The following is a 22,624-nucleotide window of genomic DNA, read 5'->3' on the forward strand; positions in this document are numbered from 1 at the left end:
GGAGAGATGAAGCTGACTATGTTATTGTTGATAGTGATGTTTTCTTATTGGTGAAGGACACTAGAGTGTACAGAGGATTTCAAATTAAAAGTGATCATCATTTAGTCTTGAGCAGGATAAAATTGAATTTCATATTGAAAAGAAGAACATGTAAGAAATTTTTAAAACAAATAAAAGTTAAGCATCTCTCAGATGTGAACTGTAGACTAAAATACACAAACATTACTGAAGAAAAAAATCAAAGAGTTTGGGACCAAGAACCAAACCTTGGAGATTCCGTAAGCCCTAAAGAAAAAATTGATTGATTCAGCCAGAGAGGCATATGGTGAGGCTGTCTGCAAGGATAGAAAAATCAGAACTCCATGATAGATACAGGAAGTTAAAGAAGAAAGTTCCTGGCAACTAAGTCAACTTCAACTTGCGCTCTTAGAGAATATAGAGGAAAAACGTAAGAAAATTAAACACTCTGTAAAACTAGCTAAACAAAATTCATGGAAAGACTTTGGCAAGAACATTGAAAATAAATAACAAGAAGGTGGCAAGATATCCTGGAGGCTGTTGAAAAAGCTCAGAAATGGAGGAAAGAGTGCTGTAAAAGGAACTACAGATGATATAGGTGACATGAAAATAGAGAAAAAAAAAGATATCCTTGATGTATAGAGTAAATACTTTGAAAAATTGCTAAATGAAACAATCAGTGACAGCACAGTGGTTAAAAACACTCAACAGGCATGCAATCATGAACACATATCCATAATTGAAGTAGAAAAAGCCATCAAAAGCCCGAAATGGGAAAGGCATCAGAAGTAGATGATATTTGACCAGAAATGCTCAAGTATGGAGGTATAAAAATCTTGCAGTGGCTGCACTGCATAGTTCAGAAGGTCTGGACAGAGGGACAAATTCCAGATGATTGGAGTAGAGATCTCATAGTACCCATATACAAAAAGAGAAATAACACGGAATGAGAGAATTACAGAGGTATTTCTGTAGTGTGTATTCCTGGTAAGATTTATGCAAGTATACTTGAGAAAAGGTTGAGAAGTATTGTGGAAGGGAAGCCTGGATGAAGAATAAGCTGGATTCAGGCTAAATAGAGGATATCAGAATTTCACTTCACAACAAATACTTGAGAAATTGTGGGAATATAACAAAGATCTGTTTTGTTTTGTTTTGTAGATCTGCAAAAGGCATATGACAAGGTGCCAAGAGAAAAGCTATTCAAAACACTACAGTTATATGGTGTCAATGGGGCATTATATCAAGCAATGTGTAGTCTCTATTTAAGCTGTAAGTCAGCAGTTAGAATTGAAGGAGGTACAGGAAGATGATTTGATGTAAAATCAGGTGTCAGACAAGGATGTACATTATCCCCTCTGTTATTCATTATCTATACTGATCACATTATGAAGGAAAGCAGTATTAAACCTGATATCAAAATTGGAGATGTTCATCTCAGCTCTTTACTTTATGCAGAGTTTATACTTTTAAATAAATTCAGTACAAGTCTGCAAGATTCCCTTATTAATTTGAATTAACTGTTGTAATAAATTAATAAATTTGGTATGAAAATCAGCAATAACAAGACAAAGACAATGAAAATAAGCAGAAACATTGAAAATATCAACTGCATCATGAATGGAGAAACTACAGAACAATGTAAAACATTTCAGCTATTTATTCTTATTATTACAGGTATCTCCATGGAGTCAGTAGACTCATCGAGGGAGACCCAAACTATCAAAACAATATCTATCATATCTTTTCTTGAATTCATTTACAGATGAAGAACTCACAACTGAGTCAGACAATGCATTCTACTCATTCACCACCCTCCAAGGCAAAAAACTTTTCTCACACCCTTGTTAACCACACTTTTCCTTAATTTCCAGGGATGACTTCTTGTTCTTCCATCACTATCACACAGCTGAAACATTTCCCCTGCATCAATCTTATAAAAACCTTTTAGTAATTTAAATGTTTCTATCAATATCCCCTCTTCTCTGCCTATCAACCAACCTCTGCAATTCATAAGTTCTCAGTCTATCAATGTAGGGATGATTTTTTACATCACTCACCAACTTAGTCACTCTCCTCTGAACCCTCTCCACAATCTCCTCATCTCCAAGGAATCCAGGTGACCAGACCTGAGCACAGTAATCCAAATGTGGAAGTATCAACACTTTATAAAGGAGAATAATAATAACCTCTTTATCTCTGGATGTTAGTGTGTTCTTCAATAACCAAGTAATCATATGTATAATCTTGGACAACTTAGCAATGTGTCCCCTGAACTTCATCTCCCTATCCACCAACAATTAAGGAAGTCAAATGAATAAATTTATATGGAATAAGAGAGAAATTAGTCAAAACAGTAAATTAGCTGTATACAAGACAGTGTTCAAACCAATTTTAACTTATGGATCTGAGAGCTGGGTTAGAAATAAAACACTTGACCAAAGACTAGAGACCACAGATATGAGAGTCCTGAGGAAGATTAGAGGCGTGAACAGATGACATCAATGGCAATATCATATTAAAAACAAGGATATCAGGAAAGAACTTGACATTGTTAAAATCCAGGAATGTGTTAGAGCTGATCTCAGGCGGTATGATCACTTAAACAGAATGAGAGGGGAAAGATTAGTAAAAGAAGTGTTCGTTGCAAGGTTGGCAGGAAAAATACCCAGAGGAAGACCAAGATATAGGTGGATTGATACAATAAACAGTGCCTTAGAAGACAGAAATATAAGATGTGATAATGTTTTGGTCTTGACAGATAACATATTGATTTGGAAGAAAATTGTTGATACGAAATTAGTAATGGTGTTAGTTCTTCGAGTAATACTATCATAATATCCTGTACACCCTTTGAGGATACATGTCAAGAATTTGATGATGATTGCCGTCCTCTGGAACAGCCTTTTGAAGGAAGGCTTCCCAAACAACTATAACCTATAATTCTTCAACACATTACATTGATATGCTTATAGATTCTTCAACCTCTCATGGTACGGGATTGATATTATATATGTATAAAATCCAGGCAGACAGATAACAATGAAAAGATGTTCTATAAGGTGAGAACTGGATATACAATCAAAAGCCCTGATTGATTCTCCACATTCTTTTTTAAAAATATGTGGATGTGTTCTCTCATTTATCTGGCTGCAACCCCAAAGTATCCCCTATGCACAACACATTGAAATATTTATTCAATATTTTATTTCAGTAGGAATTAAGGTAAGCCAGAAGATAGATGGTGAAATACCAATACATACATACATACATACAATACATACAATATATATATATATATATATATATATATATATATATATATTATAACCTCAAGACCTCATGGAGTCAAAGACTCATCTAGGAGGTCCTTTTATCACACACACAGCTCATCATACCGTGTCTTAAACACACTCAAACTCCTTGCAGATACCACACACTCCGATCATTTATAACTCTGCATGAAAAAACCTGCCTCTCACTCTCCTACTCCACCCTCTTTATACAGTTTCCAGGGATGACCTCTGGTTCTCCCCTGATCTCCCACTATTTTCTGTAGAACTTCTCCAGCATTGATCCTATAATAACCCTTTACCAACTTGTAGGTCTCTATCATATCTCCTCCCTTCCTCCTGTCCACCACACTCTGCAAATTACATCTTCTCAATCTTTCCTCATACTCGATATTCCAGAGTTCGGAAACTACCTTAGTCAGTCGCCTTTCCACCAGACCCTTTCCAACATCTCTTCATCCTTCTGAAAACCAGGTGACCAAATCTGGGCACAATAGTCCATGTGTGACTTAATCAAAGCCTTATACAATGGAACAAGAATCTCCCTACTTCTACACATCAGTGTCCTCTGTATCATTCCCAGAAGTCTTTGTGTTGTCTTCACAATTTTGGCTATGTGTCTACTAAATTTCAGATCCTTATCCACTATCACTCCCAGATCTCTTATTTCCTCCACCTCCAACAATATATCCTCACCAAGCATAAATTCTGCATCCCATCTTTGATTTCCAAATTTTAAAACCTTACATTTTGCAACATTGAACTTGCATCCCCATTATATATACAGTAAAACCCCGAAGTTACACAGTAGGTGGGACCAACAAAAAGTGCGTAAGTCGAATTCGCGTCACTTGGGGTATAATTTTGCATGTAATTTATATATACAAACACAATTGGGTCCAAAGGTTTACAAAAACACCTATATTTTTTAAGAAATATAATCATAATTGTAGTTTTTCGTACATAAAAAAAAGAAAGTTATTTCGATGTCGATGGTTTCATAAAATCTAATAGATTCGTCTGACGGCATAATGTCTTTTTCTTGTCACGCAAAATTTCTTCATAGCAAGCTAATGATTTTTCTATTCCTTGCCTTTTGCCTACAGTTCGTTCCTCGTTAGAATCTATGTCCTCCAAAATCAGTAAACCTTTCTTTTATGATTGTTCTTACTGTGGATTCCTGTAGATCGAACTTCTTTGCTAGCACACAAATTTTCATTCCCCCTTCAAAATCCTTAATAATGTTGAGTTTTGTTTCCAAAGTCAATGTTTTTCTTTTCTTGCTAGCTGTAGAAGAATCGGACTTGCTTCTTTTGGATGACATTATTATTTTTTATGTAATAAAATTTTTATCAAGAACATAACATTAAACAATTGGAAGGTTTGTAGACTATAAAAATCGTGTATGAATGGAGACCGCGCGAAACACGTCAGTGCTTGTTCACAGCATGTGCGACACTGGCAAATGCGGCCGGTGCCTGAAAGATACGACTAGTGGTGAGACGTGAAGCGGGATGGGAATACGTATATAATAAGAAACCGCATAACTCCGGATTCGCGTAAGTCGGGGTATGACTGTATATAGTATTATGTGGTTGTGTTTCTGCTTATTAAGGTTTTGAACAAAAAAAGTACTGTTAAGATATTTAAGCAATATCTTAAATTGCTACAGTTAAGAGTTGGTTTGAAATTTTACCAGTACATCAACTCTCATATGCAGGAGTTAATATTTGAATACCTGCCACTAAGATGTCACAATAAATTAGACTAAACGAAAGACTACTTCTAATTTTTTAGGAAATGACTATGCAAACTAAATTAATTATAAAATCTTTAATTAATAGCTACCTATATTTCAGAATTCTTACACTGCCATCGTCAGGGATAACAAAACAATGATAATGTGCGTGCAGGCACTCACACTAAGCAAATGAGACTAAAGAAAGGCAACTGAAGTCAGTCCTAGAGTCCTAAAAGGTGCCTCCACAAGCAGGCTAAATTGGGATGTTTTCACCGTTGGGCTGAAGATCTTAGAATGCATGCTTACCAAATTTGGTGTGAAGTCTCATGCACCCAAATTTGTTAAGGTTTGAGAAGGTTTTCAGAGCTGAGGCTGATTTGAGGAATAATCTTTCATACTTGTACTTGCTGCAGCGTAATAAAGTGGCGTTCTTCCACCATATCCTGTGGTGGGTGTTCAACACATGGTCAGCAAGTCCTGAGTGGCTGTATTGGTGGAACCTGATATAGTCCTTGTGTTTGGATATCCTGATATTGGCCATAGTAGGACAGTTTGAAACTGAAAGAGACTTGGTATGCTCCAGGTAGGTCTAGGGAAAGTGGCTGGTACGGGTAGATACATTCACTAGCAGTCACCTCCCCCAACAATATGGGATTATAAAAATCCCATATATTAATCAGTTCAGATAACATGTCCTAACTACTAAACTTAATTATATCCTTAACACCTTCTTAGCTAATGGCTACAACTTCCAAAAAAAAATCCAAAAAATATTAAAGCCAGTTAACCACAACCTCCCTCCCCCTTCATAGCAGAGATTACTCTAAATCTATCACCATTCCATATATATCCAAAAAACTAACAAAAATCCTAAGAAAATATGACCTTAACTAGTTAAAAACTACATAAGAAATTGGCATCTCTTATCTGCCCCACCAAAGACCAGCCACTTCCCCTAGACCTACCTGGAGTATACCAGTTCCCTTGCAGTTGCAAACTGTCCTACTATGGCCAAACAGGCAGGATGGCCATAGTAGGATATCAGGATATCCAAAGAAGGACTACATCTGGTTCCATCAATACAGCCACTCGGGACTTGCTGACCATGCATTAGACACCAACACAGAATACACTGGAAAGAAGGCCGCTTTATTACACCACAGCAAGTACAAGTACGAACAAAAGATTATTCCTTGAATCAGCCTCAGCTCTGAAAAACTTACCAAACCTCAACAATTCGGGTGCATGAGACTGCCCCAAATTTGGGAAGCATACATTCTAAGATCGTCAGCCCAACAGCCAAGACAACCCAATTTAACCCAATTGGGAGGGAGGGAGGGGGCACCTTTTAGTACTCTAGAACCAACTTCAGCCTCATTTGGTTATTATTAATACTTGCATGCACATATCATTGTTTTGTGATCCCTGAAGATAGCAATGTAACATTGCTGAAATATAGGTAGTTATTAAAGTTTTTATAATTAATAATTTTACGTTATCATTTCCTAAAAAATTAGATGTCTAATGCATAAGCTTATCTACAAGAAGAACAAAAGACTAGCTGTGTTGAACAGTATAATTTCAGTCAATATATAAATTATTATTTATAACTTCAATTTGAATTTTATGTTAACTTTATGACATTTATACTTAGAATATTATTCAATAATATTGCTGCTTACCATTTATATCAGATTTTGATGAACTAGAAAGTGTATCATAAGGTGTAATACTACTTTTTGTCATCATTTTAGTAGAATCTAATAATATTTTGTTTTTCTTTGGAGTTAATAAGTGCTGCTTTTTTGATGTACCTAAAAGCAAAACAAAAAACACACACAAAGCAAATAAAACTAAAATATATAAAATAGAAAATAAATGCAAAAACAAAAGGGAAAGAAAAAAAAGTGTGAAGCAACATAGAGTGCAAGAGATTTAAAATTGATTGAAATCTATGTATTATATTATCCACTATAACAAGTACTGAAACCAGTATAAGAATGTAAAGCCTAAATGTGGAGGAAGCAGCTTTTTAACAACTCATTCCTAAAATGGTCAGCTAACGACCTTTCCAATCATTAGCTGAATTAAGTATACTTTCAAATCATCAAACTAAGATATGTGTTATGATCCATCGATTCGTTTCCAACTCCTGGCGACTCCACAAACATGCACTCTCCATTCCGATCTGTCCCTGACCATGTCTTTCAGAACCTCCAAGCGCACTCCAGTCGCTTCTTTAATTCCATCCACCCATCTAATTCTTGGTCTTCCTCTTCTCCTGCTTCCATCAACTTTAGCAAGCATCATCATCTTCTCCAGACTGTCATTTGCTCACATAATATTCTGAAGTATGACAATTTTTGCTTGATGATCATAGCTTCGAGGGAACAATCTGACTTTATTCTGTCTATCACTGATTTATTGGTTTGCTTTGCAGTCCATGGTATTCCTAGTAAGCATCTCCAAACCCATAATTCAAATGCATCTATCTTCCCTCTTTCACTCTTTCTCAGGGTCCAACTTTCACATCCATACAGCACCACAGGGAAGATATATACTATATATATATAGTATATATAACTATATATATATATATATCTAAGATATATATATAAAGATATATACTATATCTTTATATATATCCTAAAAACATGTTTTCTAGTTATGAGTTTTTATTTTTCTGTCTGATGAAAGAAAAATCTTTTCACTGTGACCTGAAGCAACTTAACACTGAGCAGAAAATAATTCCTGTCAAAGTAAGTCACACAATTTCTCTAGCATTTTGCCCCATCTGAACTTCATAATTCCCAAACACTGGAGATGTAAATGTTTGTGGAGAGATGGATTAAAATCATACAACATAACAGCTTATATTTTGTTAGATTATGCTTTTACGTTTATTTTCACCAAAAATATTTTAACACTTCATAAATGAATTTTAAGTGTTAAAATAAAACTTCTAAAATTTCTTAAATCAAATTTCTAAAAGTTTTGTATTATCCTTGTATTAATAACTATGGTACAAATGCAGTGCCGGTTTTATCATTAGGCGAACCTAGGGGCGCCACATTTTGCTATATAGTTTGGGGGGAAATTACAACCTTCGAAAAAAAAATTGGTAAAACCTTGATTAATAATAAAAAACTGAAATAAGTCACGTCGTCCTGGTGCTCGCTGATGATCTTACATTATTTTTGCCTTTCTTTATTTCTTCTACTCCTCTGCTCTTTGTATACTTAACCTCAAGTGCAGAGATTTTTCCTCCTTCTGGCATCTGTCCCAAGATGAGCGGGGAATGATATTATTTTTATGAATATCCACATGTGTAGGTGTACATGTGCTTGTGTGAGTATGACAAAATATATATAGAGAGACAATGTACAGGAGTGCCTAAATTTTCTTTGCCTAGGGGCATCAGATACTCTCGGACCAGCCCAGTACAAATGATTAACCAATATCACTAATATTAAGTGCAATAATCAGCTGCAATAACTGCAGTTTATTATAGTTTCCTGAACAACTGAACTTCCATAGTTAAGTCAGTTTCAAATGCTCACTGGCTAGAAACACTTGTGTTTGAATTCCAATGATTAGTGTGAAGGATATGAAAGGATATGAATAAAAAGGATATGAAGAACCTTTATTAGTGCCTTTTTGTCAGAGGCAAGTTAGCCAGTCTCCTAAGGAGGTCACAAGATTGTTCCAAGCATTTATCCAATTTTTTCATAAAGGGCTTATTCACTCAAAAACAAGTTCAGGTTTCAGTACTTGGGAAGGGCAAAATATAATACAAATAGATCTCTTTTTAATTCTTACTCAAAATCAACAAAGCACACTTTCTTCATGCTACAATTCAAAAATTAAAGAAAAATCAAATGCTAAAAACAAAATGCAAAGTATTCATTAAATAAAATTAAACTCTGAACAAAATTAAAAATGAAAAGCTGTGATTTAAGAAAAAATTAAATTATCTGATAATTCTGACTTCCTAACTGGACATGATGTAAAATCTCTCATGATAAGTGATTCCATAACTTATGTTAGGTTTTAAAATGGTTTTAAATCAGGATATGTACTGAATAGATATGCAAAATATTTAATGACAAATTATTCCCTACAAGTTATTGTGTTCAGGAAAAAGGAATTTCCTTTGTTTCCATAATGTGTACATGAATCAGCAAGTTTACAGTGAGATTAACAACAGAACAAAGAGGATTATCATGAGAGAAAAAAGTTATAAAGAGATACGACAGATGACATCATTGCATCAAAGGGGCAGCAAGTACAAAAGACAAAGGAGTCAAAAAGCAAGCGAAGATGATGTCAGCCTGCCCAGAGGTACACATGTGATGAGTTCGAAAGGCATGCGAAAGTAAAGATAAAGGAAACTAGACATATATAAGGCACTCCAGCAGTAAGCAAAATTAAGCAGTAAGCAAAAGTTTTGTCTTAGAATAAAGTCTTACACTCTCATTCTCAAATTATAGTCTAGCTGGAGCAGTTGATAAATAAATGTGCTAGATCATACAGCGTGAGAGATAAGACACAGAGTAAGCATATACATGGCAGCAGTAAGAAGGTAAGACAGCCAACCATAATAAGAAAGTTAAAGACAAGGCAGGATAGATAGATACGGATAGAAAATAGAGATTAAGGTGTTTTACAATGGTGCAGTTGATACGTAAATAAAATTTTAAAAATGCTGCAGCCGACACAGATATAAAATATAATAATTTTTACAATGACAATCTAATATCAAAATAATTCATTCTTACAAAACAGAGAAATACTTTTTTAAAAATAAAAATCCTTAATATAGTGATTGTCTGATAAAAATATCTTTTCATTGACATAAAATTCTCAAACTATGTTTTGTTATAAAAGAAAATTATCAAACTATGTTTTGTATATATGTATCTGGAATGACAGTAAATTGTCATTCCAGATACATATATTTACAAGAAAAATCAAAATAACTTACCATCTCTAAGATCACCTGCCTCAATTTCATTTATACCATTGACATAGCCATCTACTCCTTCATTTTCTGAATGAGATTTTTTCATCTCTTGCCTTGTTCGCCACCCACGTACATAATTATTTAAATTAGAACTAGGATCTGACATTCTCCGCTGAAGATAAGGGTTATCCTAAAACATTTCATGCAAATTATTTGTTTACTAAATTTCCTATAAGTTTATATATATTCATTTAAACTCTGAAATTTTCAACCTAAATAATTTAATTTTAGCCACATATGAGAAGTCAAATTAAACTGAATATCCCAAGTAAGTGAATGATATTCCTCACTATAAAACTAGATCTCAGTCAATTCTGTGATTTCTTATGTAAATTTATTACTTTCAGTAATAAAAATATAATTGATATGCTAAAAATGAACATTTGGAATGAAATATTGAGAGTAAAATTTCTCTCTTTAATGATAAAAAACTTGGCAGAATAGTCAAGTGTTCAGATGAAGTTTTTTTTTCGAATGATCTTAAAAGATAAGAAGAGCAGACAGGTGAATCTAAAAATTGATTCTATGTCGATGAAAAAAATTTTGTTATCCACCACTATTCTGCTTTGGAGAGCTTTTGTTGTTGCAGCTGGAACAAATGGATGGAAGTATATGCAATTTAGTAAGATAAATAGACAGGTTTTAAAAAGAATTAATGAATACAAGGAATTGGATATCATGAATGATAACGAATTAAGTTCAGTAATCACCCTGGTCAGGAGAAGTGTATATGCGACCACAGCAAAGATGCTATTACAACAACAAAAACGGCCCCGAGTCCTGCACGACCCACACTCACCTTTCTACAGCGGCAGTAAGGCACTGAGTGAGGCCAGGGGTGCTAAGAATCTTGCAGATGAAAACAGGCTGCCTCTTAAATCTATGAAAATGGTAATCTGTACCGTCAATACTCGAACTTTGGCAAGAGACTACAGAATAGATTTATTACTCAAAGAACTAACCAATATCAACTTGGATATCCTGCTTAAGGGTCAAAGCTGTATAACTAAGAGGAGACCTCCACATAGCCTTTAAAGGAATGTGGAGAACCGACCAGGGACTCTGACCTAATGACCAATCCTCACCTTCTCGTGGTGCACCCTGTTGGGTATCTATTTTGATACTGAACGAACGAGGATGGGCTGGAAATTTGGGATTTAGCCGACCAAATTGTATTATTATTGGTTAAACCAAAATAAAAAATGATGGTACAACATGACAAAATTTCATGCCGGCTGGGGCGTCGCCCAGTTAAACAAGGCCCCCGTTGTTTTCGCCAGGGAACCAGGGTGGACAGCGAAAAGTCAGCTACTGGAACAAATCTGAAAACAAACCCCAACTCAACATCACCAGAGTTAAAGTTCAGTACTATCAATGTAAGAAGCCGGAATGGCAAAGAAATGGAGCTAGCTGAGGAATTAGATAAGTACCAGATCGACATAATCGGGGTGACTGAAACAAAAAAGACCAAAACTGGTGAGATCTTTCTGAGCAATAAATACAAAATGTTATATTCAGGCAATGACAATCAAGGAAAAGAAGAAGTAGCCATAGTATTCAACACAAAATACGAGGCTAATCTTCTTGAATGGCAGTCAGTCTCAAGTAGAGTAATGTGGGCAAATATGAGAATGGGGAACTGGACAATGAGACTTATTTGTGCCTATGGTCCCACAGAAAGTTCTACTAAGATAGAAGTGGAGGAATTTTTTGACGCTTTAAAAAAAGCAACTGACACAATGAAAAAGGAAAAGTTGGTCCTTTTTGGGGATCTAAATAGCAGAGTAGGAAATGATTGTGAGACATACAAAAATATTTCGGGAAAATTTGGAGAAAAGAGCAAAGCTAATAATAATGGCAAATATCTGTTGGATTTCTGCTCAGGACATGGACTGGTTATTACTAACACCATGTTCCAACATAAAAATGTGCACAAATTCACATGGAGAGAAGAGGCTAGGAATAAGAAAAGTCTCATTGACTATGTTATTGTTGATAGTGATGTTTTCTCCCTGGTGCAGGACACCAGAGTGTACAGAGGATTTGAAATTGGAAGCGATCATTATTTAGTCTTGAGCAGCATAAAATTGAATTTCATATTGAAAAGAATAACATATAAGAAAGTTTTAAAGTGAATAAAAGTTGAGAAGCTCTCAGATGTGAATTGTAGACTAAAATACACAAAGATTATCAAAGAAAAAATGAAAGAGTTTGAGAACAGGAATCAAACCTTGGAGATTCAGTGGCAAACTCTGAAGAAAACATCGATTGATTCTGCCAGAGAGGCGTGTGGTTGTCTGCAAGGATAAAAAAATCAGAACTCCATAGTGGACACAGGAAGTTAAAGAGGCAGTGAAGGAAAAGAAGAAAGCATATAAAACGTTTCTGGCAAATAAGTCAGCTTTTACTCTTACAGAATACAGAGACAAATGTAAGAAAGCTAAACAGTGTGTAAAACTAGCTAAACAAAAGTCATGGGAGGACTTTGACAAGAATATAGAAAATAAATATCAAGAAGGTGGCAAAATATTCTGGAGGTTGTTGAAGAAGCTTAGGAATGGACGAAAGAGTGCTGTAAAAGGAGTTAGAGATGATAAAGGTGACATGAAAACAGAAGAAAAAGATATCCTTCAAGTATGGAGTAATTACTTTGAAAAACTGCTAAATGAAACATGCAGTGATGACAGCATATTGATAAAAAACACTGACCAGGCATGCAGTCAGGAATACATATCCATACTTGAAGTACAAAAAGCCATCAAAGGCTTGAAATGTGGAAAGGCAGCAGGAGTAGATGATATTCGACAGGAAATGCTGAAGTATGGTGGTATAAAAGTCTTACAGTGGCTGCACTGCATAGTTCAGAAAGCCTGGACAGAGGGACGAATTCCCGATGATTGGAGTAGAGCTCTCATAGTACCCATATATAAAAAGGGAAATAAAACTGCATGTGAGAATTACAGAGGTATTTCACTACTGAGTGTTCCTGGCAAGATCTATGCAAGTATACTTGAGAAACGGTTGAGAAGAATTGTGGAAGAAAAGCGTCGTGAAGAACAAGCTGGATTCAGGCCAAATAGAGGCTGTCAGGATCAGATCTTCACTTTACGACAAATAGTCGAGAAAGCATGGGAATATAACAAAGATCTGTATTTAAGTTTTGTCGATCTGGAAAAGGCATATGACAAGGTGCCAAGAGAGAAGCTATTCAATACGCTGCAGTTATATGGTGTCAATGGGGCATTATATCAAGCAATACTTAGTCTTTATTTGAGTTGTAAGTCAGCAGTTAGAATTGAAGGAAGTACAGGAAGATGGTTTAATGTTAAATCTGGTGTGAGGCAAGGATGTACATTATCCCCTCTGTTATTCATTATCTATATGGATCACATTATGAAGGAAAGTGGTATTAAACCTGATATCAAAATTGGAGATGTTAATGTCAGCTCTTTGCTTTATGCGGATGATGTTATACTTCTAAATAAATCCGCTATAAGTCTGCAAGATTCTCTGACTAAATTGAATAGCTGTTGTAATAGATATGGTATGAAGGTCAGCAATAAAAAGACAAAGACAATGAAAATAGGCAGAATCATTGAAAATGTCAACTGTGTTGTGAATGGAGAACCTGTGGAACAAGTAAAACATTTCAGCTACTTAGGCACGATTTTTACTGAAGATGGTAAATTAAATAAAGAAATAGACAACAGAATCAGCAAAGCTGGTATGGTGGGAAGTCAATTGAATAAATTCATATGGAATAAGAGAGAAATTAGTCGGAACACTAAATTAGCTGTATACAAGACAGTGTTCAAACCAGTTTTAACTTATGGATCTGAGAGTTGGGTCAGAAGTAAAACACTTGACCAAAGACTAGAGACTGCAGATATGAGAGTCCTGAGAAAGATTAGAGGCGTGAACAGATGGCATCAATGGCAATATCATATTAAAAATGAGGATATTAGGAAAGAACTTGACATTGTCAGCATCCAGGAATGCGTTAGCAGATCTAATCTCAGGTGGTATGGTCACTTAAATAGAATGGGAGAGGAAAGATTAGCAAAACAAGTGTTCTCTGCCAGGTTGGCAGGAAAACGACCCAGAGGAAGACCAAGATATAGGTGGATTGATACGGTACAAAGTGCCTTAGACGATAGAAATATAAGATCTGATAATGTTGGAGTCTTGACAAGTAACAGACTGATTTGGAGGAAAATTGTAGATAGGAAGTTAATAATGATGTAATTTTTTCATGTAGTACTGTCATATCCTGTACACCCCTTGAGGGTACATGGCAGGAATTTGATGATGATGATATCTTGCTAGTGAATGAAACATAAAGATTGAAAGAACTAACAGCAACATGGTAGAATGGCTTACAGATACTCCTCGGAGCATCCTCAAACAATGGCAAACAAGGCGGAGTGGGCATCATTGTTAAATCTAAGCTCAACAAGTCGATCATTTCTTGTAACATCATATCTAAAAGAATAGGTGTACTCTTAATTGGAATAGAGAACAATATAACAATAAAATTAATATCCTGCTATGCTCCAACATCTATAGCTGATAATCAAGAAATAGAAAATTTTTATATGAATCTTGAACAGGCATTAAATTACAAGTTAATATACACATTCGTTGGTGGTGACTTTAATGCCAAAATAGGATGTGGAAAAGCAAACGAATAGTTTATAGGACCACAATGCCTGGGAGAAAGAAATAGAAGAGGAGAGAGATTAGCTGAATTTGCTGCAGCTGAACAACTCTTTATCATGAACACTTTTTTCAACAAATGCCCAGGAAGAAGATGGACTTGACAATCACCGAATGGAGACACAAAAAAATGAAATTGACTAAATTTTAACAGACTGTAAAAGGCTGGTACAAAATGTTGGTACAATAGGCGAAACACACTTCAACATAGATTCTGACCACAGATTCCTCAGAGCCATTATAAGAATAGACCACAAAAAAGAACACCATATCAGGGAAATGTCAAACCACAAAAGACAACCCAAACAAATAGACTACCACACGTTCAGGTAGTACATAGAAGTGACTGAATGGACTATTAAGAACTGTTACATAAATGACTATATTGACTTTATTAATAAATTCAACGAATGCAAGAAAAAAATCAGAAACTCCTGTGAGACAAAAGAAAAGAGAACGATTCTCACTCAAACTATAGAACTACTGAAAAAGAGAAAAGAACTGAAGAAAATTTTCTAGAATACAAAATTATCTGTAAGTTACTAAGGAAAAGAATTCCAGAAGACTACAAAGCTTTCAGGATACAAAAACTAAGAGAAGGAGTGCAGGCAAAAACCAGCCTGAAAAAAATAGAGAGAGACTTAAATTTTAAACAGTCAATTCCATCTGCTTTACAGGATCAAAATGGAGAAAAACATACTCATAGAAAAAGGATAGAAGAAATTGTGCAGAATTTTTATAATGATCTCTATGCAACTAAGTGCCAAGTTTCAGAACCTATTATTCGAAAACCAAGCAATATATCAGATGTACTTCCAGAAGAAATAGAACATGCCCTTAAGAAAATAAGTAAAGGTAAAGCCTCAGGACTTGATCATGTTAAGGCTGAAGAAATCCAACAAGGTGGACCAATTATTTTCAAAGCGTTGGCTGCCAGATTCACGTGGCTTCAAAAAAAGAAAGATTCCAGAGGAATGGAAGACCTCAAAACCCATACTTATATTCAAAAAAAAAGGGAACAAGGAAGACATAAAAAACTATCGTCCAATCTGTCTACTCTCTCACATATATAAAATCATGAACAGAGTAATGCTGAACAGAATCCAAAACACGCTCGAAGACAACTCCAGTAGAGAGTAGGCAGGATTCAGAAGAAGCTTCCCCACGATAGATCATATCCAGGTCATTTCACAACTAACAGAAAAATGCAGAGAATACCGAATCCCTCTATGTTTCCTCTTTATTGATTTTAAAAAAGCATTTGATACCATAGAACACAATGCAGTCATCAGTGCCTTACTGGAAATAAATGTGGATCCTACTTATATCCACATGATAAAAGAAATTAACAAAAATCAGACCACACAAATAACATTATTTGATCAACCTATAAATATAGATATAAAGAGAGGGATCCGTCAAGGCGATGTGATCTCCGCAAATCTATTTACCAGCGCTTTAGAATATATTCTGAAAAAAAAAATAGACCTAAACAGAGGAATAAGCATAGATGGTGAAAAACTACAAATCCTTATGTTTGCCGATGATCTGGTACTGATATCCCACAACCCAAAAGACCTAGAAGAAATGGTGAAAAAACATACACAAACAGCAGTAAGATAGGCTTAGAAATGAATCTAGAAAAAACAAAATGGATCAAAAACATCTACACAAGTGACAGTCACCTATGTATTGATAACATCCCTATAGAACAAGTTGACTCCTAAAATTACTTAGGACAAACAATAAAAATGAATAATTGTTTATCTGAAGAACTAGCAAAAAGAAAGAAAGCTGCATGGCTATCATTCAACAGACTAAAAGAAACACTTACTGATCCAAATCTTGACATCTCTGTGAAGGCAAAACTATTTAATAGTGACATACTTCCATCACTCACATATGAATCAGAAACATGGAACACGACAAGAAAAGAAGAAGAAACTCTCTGAATAACTCAGCATGCAATAGAACGCAGGATTTGTAACATCAGCAAAATGGAACATGTTAGGAACACAGAACTAAGAAAGAGATCAGGCATAAAAGATGTGGTAACTGCAGTATATGAAAGCAAGGTGAGATGGGCAGGTCACATAGCCAGACTTAGGGATAACAGATGGACATATAGAATACTCAACTAGCAACCAAGAATAAAGAGAAAAGCAGGAAAACCACCTACAAGAAGGGAAGATCCACTAGTGAAATCTATGGGTATAACATGGAAGAGAGAGGCTCAAGATCGAGATCGTTGGAGGCATCTTTGTGACCTGCATTTATGGAGAAATCCTGAATGAAACACAGATCCATCAAGGTAATCACATTGGTAAGCCAACTAGTCACTAGCTGGCTTACCAACATACACTTAGTACTATTGTAGCCTAGAAGAATGAATGCTTAATTAAATGAAGCTTCACTTCAGGGTACCAGAGTGAACAGTGAAGTCAGCTACTACTGGAACAAGCACCATCTATAAGAAGAACAACCCAATGTTATAAGATCTGAAGATAGGAACCATCAATATAAGGAGTATTAATGGAAAGGAAATTGAACATGATGAAGATTTTTTTTTTTTTTATGTTGAACCCATACACAAGAGGTTGGTTGATCAAACTATAGTACATTAATACTGTGTATGGGTAGTGGGGTGGGTAAGAAGGAACTTGTTTACATTTGATTTAATTACTTACCATTATTAGCCTTGTCCTTTTCTCCTAATTTTTCTAAACCATTTGGGAAAGTTTGGTGGGATTTATTTCCTACTCTGCTGTTTATATCCCCAACAAGGACCACTTCTTCCATTTTCATTGTCAGCTGCCTGTTCTAATGACTCAAAAGATATGGAAAAGTACCAAGTCAACATAATTGGCATTACTGAGAGAAAGAAACTAAAAACAGGTGAGATCTTACTAAACAATAAGTATAGGATGTTATACTCAGACAATAACAAGCAAAGGAAGCAGCAGCAATAGCATTCGACACCAAACATGAAGATAACTTCTTGATGGGAAGGTAGTTTCAAGCAGAATTTGTAGGCAAACTTCAAAATGGGAAAATGGACAAGAAAACTTATCTGTGCCTAAGATCCCACAGAAGGTTCTCCTATGGAAGAAGTGGAAGAATTTTTTTTAACTTATTCTAATAACTCAAAAAAATTCAGGCAGATGACAATGAAAATGGAAAAAGTGGTCCTTGTTGGAGATCTAAATAGCAGAGTAGGAAATAAATCCCACCAAACTTTCCTAAACGGTTTGGAAAAATTAGGAAAAAAGGACAAGACTAATACTGGTAAGTGCCCACTAGACTGCAGGCACTTACCATTATTAGCACCATGTTCCAACATAAAGATGTGCATGAGTTCAAGTGGAAAGAACATACAAGAATTAAGAAAAGTCATCACTGATAATGTTATTGTTGGTAGTATTTAGCAAAATTTTTCACCACATATCTCCACAGTTGAATCAATCGATTGATTGATTCAACTAGGGAGATATGTGATGAAGTTGTCTGCAAGTAAGAAAAATAAGAACATAACAATGGACACAAGATGTTAAAGAAGCAGTCCTGGAAAAGAAGAAATCAAAACAGAAATTACTAGTAATAAGTTACCAGGAGCCTCTGTAGCTCAGTCAGTATAGACACAGCCCTTTGATTGGAAAGACCCGGGTTCGATTCCCACAGGGAAGAACCTTTATCTGGTCTCTTTCAACGAAAGGTGAGTTAGCTGGTTTCATACAGTGTACAAAAGAGTACAGAGGTAGGGGGTTTTTCCACCCAGAACAGGCAAACCGTCTCTGTGGACACATGCATCTACAGACATAGGACGCTCCTGGAATAGGATTGACTGACCTATTCAGTAGGATTTCTGGTTTCAAATTGTAACAGACCATGAAGCCTAATACGTAACTGTAACAGACCACAAGGCCTAATATGTAAAAGGAAGAAGAAGATAAGTTAGCAGACAGCCTAAAAGAATGCAATGAAACATGTAAGAGAGCTAAGCTATGTGTAAAAGTAACTAAACAAGTCATGGGAAAACTTCAGTAAGAATATAGAAAATAAATATCAGATATCAGAAGGTGGTAAAATGTTCAGGAAGTTATAGAAAGCTTAGAAATGGAGGAAAGAGTAATGTAAAAGAAATCAAAAATGATAAAATGTACCATGAAAACTGATGATAAGGATATTCTAGATGTATGGAGTAATTACTTTGAAAGAATGTTTAATAAAATGAGCAATTACAGAACGGTAGTAAAAAATTTTCAAGAACAATGTAAACAGGAGTATATATTAATACTGAGGTAGAAAAAGAAATCAAAAACCTGAAATGCAGAAAGAGACAGCTGGAGTAGATGATATTCAACCAGAAATGCTCAAATATGGAGGTATAAAAGTTTTGCAGTGCATAATTCAGAGAGCCTGATCAGAAGGTCAAATCCAGATAGTTGGAGTAGAGCTCTCATAGTCCCATCTCTAAAAAAGAGAATAAAAATGAATGTGAGAATTACAGAGGAATTTCTCTACAATTGTTCAAGGTAAGATTTATGTAAGCAATTTTAAACATAGGCTGAGAAAAATTGTGGAAAAGAAACATGCAGAAGAACAAGCTCAGTTCAGGCCAAATAGAGGTTGTAAAGTGAAAATCTTAGATTTTCACTTTACGAGAAATAGTTGAGAAATCATGGGAATATGATGGATCTGTACTTCAGTTTTGTAGATCTGGAAAAGGCATACAAGATCCCAAGAGAAAATATTTTTAAAACAATTATATGGGTAAATGAAACATTATAGAAACAAATGCATAGGCTATATATAAGTTGTAAGTCAGCAATTAGAAGTGAAATATATGAAGACGGTTTGATGTAAAATTAGGGGTAAGACAGGGATGTACGTCATCTCCACTCTTATTCATAATTGCCTCAGTAGCGCAAAAATGAAAGAACGACAGTATATTGCACCCTTTGATTGGAAAAGACCCAAGTTCAATTCTTGTCGTTATGAGAAGAATCTTTATATCAGCATTATCGTTTGAAGGTGAGTTAGCCGATCTATGCAGAGGTAGCAGGGGGAAATCCAAGTTTCCCCCCCTGGAAACTTGGGGTTTTCATCCCACATATAGGCAAATCAGCCTTTAGAACACATGCAATTTACAGACAAATAACACTATTGGTGGTGGTGGTGATAGGTGATAAATGCCATGATGGTAGTTGTGTGTAGTAGGAGAGACAGTTAGATGTGTGTAGTAGGAGAGACAGTTACATGTGTGTAGCAGAGTAAAATAGAGTGTCCTCCCATGAGGAGTCCTTGGAGGTGTCACATAATAATCTACATGGATCACATTATGAAAGAAAGTTTCTGGGCTCCCTTGATGAGCCTTTTGACTCCACAGAAGGACTAAAGACTAAAAAAAAATCCCAATTTTTAACTCAAACTATGGATACAAAAGCAAGATCGTTATCTTTCCGAAAATTCTTTCTAATGATCACTGAGGAATAATTAAAAGTAATTTAATAGTTTCTCTTCCTTACCTCAACTTCTTCCCAGTCATAATCTGTAATAGAAATACCAGGTTCAGAGGTAGGTGTTTCAACTCCAGATCCCTTCTGTTTAGTTACTGCCATTTCAGCATGTCCTTTACCCTGAGGTCCTTTCATACGAACAAATTCCAGCCTTTGCTGACCTTGATACCAACCCATTGACATTCGTTGTGCCATTCTTGTTGTTAGACTTGCCTTAAGTATAAATGGATATTCTCAAAATGCATAGTAAACAATATCTAAATTGAATTAGTCATTAAAATTTTTTTTTTTAAATGTCAAAAACATACAGAACTTCAGTGAGCTATTATCTAATTTCTGGTAATATTCTATCAAAAGTATAGATACAAAACTAGTTATATATAATGACTATTTAATCCTTCAATCAGGTTTCTATTTTGCTGTTATATATTAATACCTGTCAGCCACCTGAAAACATCAATCCACCACAAATCCCTTGAAAGAATAATATACGGGTAATTTAGTTATAGATAAGTGACTTACAAAGATAAGATACACAAAAATAACATACAATAAAATCCTAAGAAATAACAAATATAAAAGCAAAAACATAAAATTATATAGAACATAATTTCACTGAGAACAAAGAAACTAGAATAATCATTACACGAACTGAGAAAAATGAGAAAGAAAGAAAATCATTTATTTGAAGTGCACTTCACACAAGGGTTAGAAAATGTTGATTACTCACCATTATGTAACTGGCTTTCAGAACAAAGATGATCATCAAACTACAAGATGGAAATCACTAACTGGGAGATAGCACTGAAAACTCACCAATATTCTTAATTATTTACATAAACTAGCAATTATTTAAGTTTTAATTCCTGCCAATCCCTTTATGAAGGGAGGGGATTACATCGGTAATACAACATGTGGTGCACATAACATGACCAGACCATAATATAGAAACTATGTTTTTATTCTGACTAGTTTAATGAAATACTTTGTTTCACTTCATCAGGAAATAACATGCATAAACTGCTGATGAAGTGTAACAAAGTATTCCATTATTTAAATGTTTTCAAATATTTTTCACTAGAAAGCAAGTAATAACAGTCGGCATTTCTAGTGGAAAAAGATTTGAAAACACTTAAATAATGGAAAGCACATATTTGCTATGCTGGCTGCTAGTTCATGGGTTGCTGTAACATGCTACTTGTAGCTACAAGTGTGTCGTGATGGATTAAGAAGACCAGACTTGATGGATAATCATCCCATCTCTTTTGTTATGCTGTAGAGCAGAGGTCAGGAACCTTTTTGAACCAAAGAGCCATTCCACCAAAAAAATTAATTAAACCAAAATTTTGGGAGCCGCAACTTCAATTCGATTTTTCCTGGTGACTCAAAGGTGCCGTTAGTTCAAACTTAGGTAAATTTGTTTTTAATTGAGTACTTCCAGATATCAAATACCACTTTTATGTTTGCACATAAATTTTTTATATGTTCAATAAATAAAACAACATTAAGTTTGATTAAGTTTTTAATCACAAAACATTTTTAAGTAAGTAAAATATTGCAAAAAAGTCAGAATTTGCATTGCAAAAAGAATCAATCCGAACAAAAATGCAATATTATATTACTTAAATATAAAGAGCCAATAGGTTTCATTTCTGCGATATAAACATCATTTAAATTAAGGGGATATTAAATCCCACATTGTTTTAAAACCGAATAAGAAACTCAAAGATTGGAATCAGAGAGTTTCATGCCGAATATAGTATAGTAAACTATAAAAGTATCGGCGACTACTAGCGTGAGCAAATGCACGTAGCACAAAATCGGGCAACTCGTAGCAAAGGTGGTAATTTGTTCTAGCTACTCACTGATGAATTCTCAATAAAGGCTAAAACTGGTCTGCATAGTGACCGCCCGCCATAATGTAATAACAGCATACATTTCCTAGGAAATGTGTGTTTTACATTATGGAAAATACCAAGAATAGCGATCAGAACTTTACCACCTTTGCTATGAGATGCCCAAGTTTGTACTATGTACTTGGACTACGTGCATTAGCTCACGCTAGTAGTCACCGATACTTTTATAGTTTATTATACTATATTCGGCATGAAACTCTCTGATTCCAATCTTTGAGTTTCTTATTCAGTTTTAAAACAATGTGGGATTTAATATCCCCTTAATTTAAATAATGTTTATATTGCCGAAATGAAGCCCATTGGCTCTTTATATTTAAGTAACTTAATGGGTGCACCTTTTTGACAACTCGTATAGCAGAGTATATAAGTTCTTTTCGCTATACCCTTTGGTATTAATTTGG

General features: G+C 35.0%; 1 protein-coding gene across 1 annotated transcript in view; it reads right to left on the reverse strand.

Moving 5' to 3' along the window:
* Positions 1–22,624, reverse strand: part of LOC150105847 (uncharacterized protein KIAA0930 homolog) — a 132,974-nt gene that overhangs the window by 19,647 nt on the left and 90,703 nt on the right. Inside the window, exons 9-10 of the mRNA XM_090394577.1 lie at positions 20,323–20,520; positions 10,037–10,205 (exon numbers count right to left, since the gene is read on the reverse strand). Coding sequence (XP_090250703.1) covers positions 10,037–10,205; positions 20,323–20,520 — 367 coding nt within the window. The remainder of the gene's footprint in view (positions 1–10,036; positions 10,206–20,322; positions 20,521–22,624) is intronic.

This window comes from Typopeltis vanoorti, chromosome 6 (genome assembly GCF_054136105.1).
Source record: "Typopeltis vanoorti isolate ZY-2024b chromosome 6, IOZ_Tvanoo_1.0, whole genome shotgun sequence".
In the NCBI taxonomy this organism is placed as follows: domain Eukaryota; kingdom Metazoa; phylum Arthropoda; class Arachnida; order Uropygi; family Thelyphonidae; genus Typopeltis; species Typopeltis vanoorti.